Here is a 5,482-nt window from a genome sequence, read left to right on the forward strand (position 1 = left end):
CCCTATATCTATTTTCCTACATCTCTTACCAAACGTATCATGTCTCTTACCATATTTTTTTCCAAACAGATGCATTTTGTCTTGTTACAGAAAAATCTTATTTTGAGTATGATGTGGGCCTACACGTCTCACTCTAAATGTTGCTATAGAGTATTTAAATCACAAACACTCAAACAATACCATTTGCACGTATTATTTTATTCATGAAAATGTGTCATTAAAATTAGTAGTAAAAACATTCACAGTCCATAAAAAGCATTATTAGCTCGTACTCTAGATTTGGTGTCCTTGAATGCCACCTATTGGTGGATCTGCAACTCATTACTGTAACTTCCCCAAGTAACATTTACATACAGAGAGAAATGCAATTACAGTATTCTAAAGTATATCAGAGTGGTTTCTATCCCACCCTTCAATACTATAACAAGTAATGTGAATATGATGCACATTTTCTGATACCCTAAAGCAAGACCCTGCATAGTGGTTTCTGCATTTGTTCGATGCATAAGCCAACCATTTTCCCATTCCCAATAAATATTACACCTACTTCAGTCTTCAGACATGCATTTTACATGCAGTTTTCCAGCGTACTTTGAGATGAGTTACAGATAACAAAAACAAACAGGTGTCCAGCACAAATGACCTATTGGTACGTTTCCCATCAAATAACAGTAGTTCTCCACCAGTGGATCAGCAGTTGAGAAAAGAGTTTGTCCTAACAATCTGAATGACCTTCCTTGCACTGTAACTGTATTCAAACTGTGTATGTTCATGGAAGAAATGCAAATATCCTGCAAGGAGAAAGAAAGGATGAATTTGTTAGAGAGAGCTATTTATTATATATTCAAAGCAAATGCAACGGAAACTACATACGAATATTATTGAAATGAGTGATTGTGATATACCATATTTATATAAGGCAGCATCCACCTCCTCTGCCATTCCAGGGAAATCCATCTCAATGGATCTTGGGAAGCCACTGTCCATTGTGTTAGTCTTCTCATCATAACTGTCAATAAGACACAACCAAGACTATAACCTATAATGAACAGTTATGTTTGCAGATAACATCTCTCAACAAGACTAGACCAAACCAAGCCAGACCAGTCCAGACCAAGCCAGACCAGACCAGTCCAGACCATACCGTCCTACCTCCAGAACTGCTCTTCAGAGAACAGAAGGGTCTTGCCGGTGTCTGGGATGTACACAGCAGCATCCACCCTCCGCACGGCCTTGGGGAGTCCCAGTTGATGGATGTATTTTGGGTAGCCCTCCACTAGGCTGTAGCCGTTCAGGGCCCACATTCTAATACCTGGAAAAATATTAAAATTTGTCAACAAAATTAACCTATGTCTCTTGCACCGATATCAATTTTATTAGATATCTACTGTATATGTGACGAAAATGAGCAAAGTAGAACTGTAATTGCATATTCAGAATGACAGAGGACTATGTGAACAGTGTTGCCAGCATGTAACTCACCACTGAATATGAAGACCATGTCTTTCTCAGGGTACTCATAGGCAGCATCCACTTTGTTGGGGAGGGAGGGCCAGGTGGATTTGATCAGGGTTTGCTCAGGCTCTGCAAACTGAGGATGGAGACGCCAGTAGAACCTGTCATCAAATAGAAAACATCAACGCACATACATTTTGTCAATTTTAAGCTTATAGTTTGTGCAGAAAAGTTTTTTCATGAATGGACACACTCCCTACCTGTCTTTGAAGATGATTGTTTCTCCTCTGAGCTCAGTAACAGCATCAAAACTCAACATGGGGTCACATTTGTTTGGGGCATCTGGTTTGGGCTTCACTTTCCTGTGATTGGGGTTCGGGCCTAAAGGATTGAACCGCATAATGAACGTTTCAAAATAGGACTCTAGTGGGTGGAATTACAGTACCAGTCAAAAGTTTGGACACACCTACTCATTCTACATTGTAGAATAATAGTGAAGACATCAAAACTATGAAACGACATATATGGAATCATGTAGTAACCAAAAAAGTGTTAAACAAACCCAAATATATTTTATATTTGAGATTCTTCAAAGTAGTCACCCTTTGCCTTGATGACAACTTTGCACACTCTTGGCATTCTCTCAACCAGCTTCACCTGGAATATTTTTCCAACAGTTTTGAAGGAGTTCCCACATGCTGAGCACTTGTTGGCTGCTTTTCCTTCGCTCTGCGGTCCAACTCATCCCAAACCATCTCAATTGGGTTGAGGTCGGGTGATTGTGGAGGCCAGGTCATCTGATGCAGAACTCCATCATGCTCCTTCTTGGTCAAATAGCCCTTACACAGCCTGGAGGTGTGTTGGGTCATTGTCCTGTTGAAAAACAAATGATAGTCCCACTAAGCACAAACCAGATGGGATGGCGTACTGCTGCAGAATGCTGTGGTAGCCATGCTGGTTAAGTGTGCCTTGAATTGTAAATAAATCACCGACAGTGTCACCAGCAAAGCACCACCACACCATCACACCTCCTCCATGCTTCACAGTGGGAACCACACATGCGGAAATCATCCGTTCACCTACTCTGCGTCTCACGAAGACAAGGCGATTGGAACCAAAAATCAAAAATTTGCCAAGAGTGTGCAAAGCTGTCATCAAGGCAACGGGTGGCTACTTCGAAGAATCTCATTGTTCGTGTTTCTGGGCCAAAGCAAGTCTCTTCTTCATATTGGTATCCATTAGTAGTGGTTTCTTTGCAACAATTCGACCATGAAGGCCTGATTCACGCAGTCTCCTCTGAACAGTTGATGTTGAGATGTGTCTGTTATTAAACTCTGTGAAGCATTTATTTGGGCTGCAATTTCTGAGGCTGGTAACTCTAATGAACTTATCCTCTACAGCAGAGGTAACTCTGGGTCTTCCTTTCCTGTGGCAGTCCTCAAGAGAGACAGTTTCATCATAGAGCTTTCATGTCTTAAAGTAATGATGGACTGTCGTTTCTCTTTGCTTATTTGAGATGTTCTTGCCATAATATGGACTCGGTCTTTTACCAAATAGGGCTATCTTCTGTATACCACCCCTACCTTGTCACAACACAACTGATTGGCTCAAACGCATTAAGAAGGAAAGAAATTCCACAAGGCACATCTGTTAATTGAAATGCATTCCAGGTGACTACCTCATGAAGTTGGATGAGAGAATGCCAAGAGTGTGCAAAGCTGTCATCAAGGCAAAGGTAGGCTACTTTGAAGAATCTCAAATATAACATATGTTTTTATTTGTTTAACACTTTTTCGGTTACTACATGATTCCATATGTGTTATTTCATAGTTTTGATGTCTTCACTATTATTCTACAATGTACAAAATAGTACAAATAAAGAAAAACCCTGGAATGAGTAGGTGTGTCCAAACTTTTGACTTTTCTTTTGACTTAATTATCTGTAACTATTTTCTGTTTGGGTTAATAAGTGGAACACTGACCATAAAGAGCTTGAATGCCGGTGACATCATCCTCAGACAATGGATAGCCCTCGCTGTAGGAGTAGACTGGGTACATCAGAGCTCCAGGATCAGAAGAATGGGACAAGCCAAGAGCATGGCCAAACTCATGAGTGGCAACCAGGAAAAGGTTGTAGGCTACAGGGGAGGAAATATGTCAGTAAGTAATCATTGATTAAATGTCATACATTTTCCTTGATCCCCCACATAAATGTACCAAATATTTACCATCTGAGTCTTTTGACCAATGTTCATCTTCATCAAAGTGTGTGTCTCCTCCAATGTCTCTGCCAGGGGGATAGGCATGGGCTAAGAGACCGTCAGGGCCGTCAAAAGGGTTGAAGTCTCCATGTTCTAAAGAAAAAAAAAGGCCAGGGAAAAAAATATGTTTGAGGATGGTTTCAGTAAGTGTTGCCAGCAAGCCAGCATTCAATCAATTTATTCTATGAGAGGGTCTTGCACAACTCGAAACAATGTTCACTGAATGTTGAACAAAACTACAGTAAGATTATCAAACTAATCAAGATATTCTCCATATATTCTGTATAGTTTATCAACTGCAGGCCAGAATAAAGAAATTGTTCTACCTTTTGTCCCAAATGCTATCATGATGTCAGCCTTCCCCTCGTGCAGTTTCTTGAAGGTCAGAGGAGTGACGTCAGCCCAGATGTTGAAGGCATTACGGATAGCTCTGTCCACATCTGCCTTCTTCAGATCAGGAGTATAATTCACTATTCTGAAGGACCGTTCAAGAGAGAGGAAACATGTCTTCATTCAAGAGAAACTTGACAAGTTTTATCCAAAGTAATGAAAGCTGATAATATCCATTGATTCCAAGGTCATGTGGTGTATGTGGAGTAAATTAACATTATTACACCTATACCATAAAAAAAAACACAAATTAGGGTTATGACACAATCTATGACCCAGAGTGTTTGAGAAGCCTCACCTGAAGGTCACATTGGTGTTCTGCCATTTGAGGTGTCGGGGGAAGTGGTTGTATTCCCCCACGTCAGGGACACCACACCTGGCCATGCTCATCAGTTCCAGGGTGTTAGCGTCCAGGCTCCCTGTCACTTGGAGGTTGAAGAAGGACTGCATCTCCCTGATCTTAGCCTGCATGGCATCTGACGACCTGTGGGTCGGGGTTCCCTGAAGTCCAGCTCGAAGGTGGTAGAACTTGCGGAGGTATTTCTGAAGAGGAAACAATAACATAAGTTAACACCTTCATGATATGTAGCTGTTAAATATGGTCATTTAAGGAGCAAAATCACAAGAGAAACACAGGGTTCAATTTGAGGGGTTATATTATTTCAACAACGTCTGGCATATTGTATGCAATTAACAATTTTGTTTAAATAAAACAATGCTCATTTTGTTGATACTATACATTATCGCATTTATCCTTATTGCGAGTATGAGGATAAGTGTAAAATCAATATTAAAACGTAAATATTCAGTGCACCAAACAGACATTGATAAACAAAAGGACATCAGAACCACAGCTTTAATTGGCTTACCTCGGCTAATAGCCACTTGTCAGTCTCCTCCAGCGATGACAGAGGCATAGCAAATGACTGAGCAACCACCACAAGGAGCAGTAAAGCTGTGATTTCCATCTTGTCTTGGTGGCGTCCAGCTCAGTGACTGACTGGGGTCCAGGAGCCAAGTCTGTATTTATACTGTGTGTTTGAGTGTTTTCTTTCCTAAGTGTCTGTGATTCATGTAAATGTACCTATCCACTTCCTCCTCAGACTGCCTAAAACTGCTGGTAGTTCAGAAAACGGAGTGCTTGTGGTTTAGTAAACTGCTTTGAACACACCTGAATAAGCAGTGATGTCACATTTTTTGACCAAATGTTCATGGCAATTTTTTTTAAAGATTCAATCAATACATATGGCAAGTGACCAGATCTCTGAACTTTTGTGACACTATTTTATGTTCTTCAAAAGATAAATATATCTCTTAATTCCTCTATAATGAAAAAAAGTATATTGGGCTTTACGTAAGAAAGTTAATTAAATACT

The 5,482-nt window shown here is 40.4% G+C and overlaps 1 protein-coding gene across 1 annotated transcript; it reads right to left on the reverse strand.

The window, feature by feature from the left end:
• Positions 1–690: 690 nt before the first annotated feature.
• Positions 691–4,583, reverse strand: LOC120018858 (collagenase 3-like). The gene is made up of 9 exons (XM_038962078.1): positions 4,405–4,583; positions 4,043–4,191; positions 3,684–3,809; positions 3,432–3,593; positions 1,716–1,836; positions 1,483–1,616; positions 1,153–1,312; positions 906–1,009; positions 691–791 (listed from the first exon to the last, which is right to left on the reverse strand). The coding sequence occupies exons 1-9, from the start codon at positions 4,575–4,577 to the stop codon at positions 691–693; spliced, it is 1,230 nt and encodes a 409-aa protein (XP_038818006.1). The 5' UTR covers positions 4,578–4,583.
• Between the last annotated feature and the right edge of the window lie 899 nt (positions 4,584–5,482).

The sequence above is a fragment of the Salvelinus namaycush genome, chromosome 23 (genome assembly GCF_016432855.1).
Source record: "Salvelinus namaycush isolate Seneca chromosome 23, SaNama_1.0, whole genome shotgun sequence".
NCBI lineage: Eukaryota > Metazoa > Chordata > Actinopteri > Salmoniformes > Salmonidae > Salvelinus > Salvelinus namaycush.

Excerpts from the sequence above, each read along its gene's own strand:
- LOC120018858 (XM_038962078.1), bottom strand. The coding sequence starts at position 4,577 with ATGCAGGCTAAGATCAGGGAGATGCAGTCCTTCTTCAACCTCCAAGTG. Across the intron at positions 1,313-1,482 it reads CATGGTCTTCATATTCAGTG|GTATTAGAATGTGGGCCCTG; the intron begins GTGAGTTACATG and ends ATATTTTTCCAG. Across the intron at positions 792-905 it reads TGCTGCCTTATATAAATATG|GATATTTGCATTTCTTCCAT; the intron begins GTATATCACAAT and ends TTCTCCTTGCAG.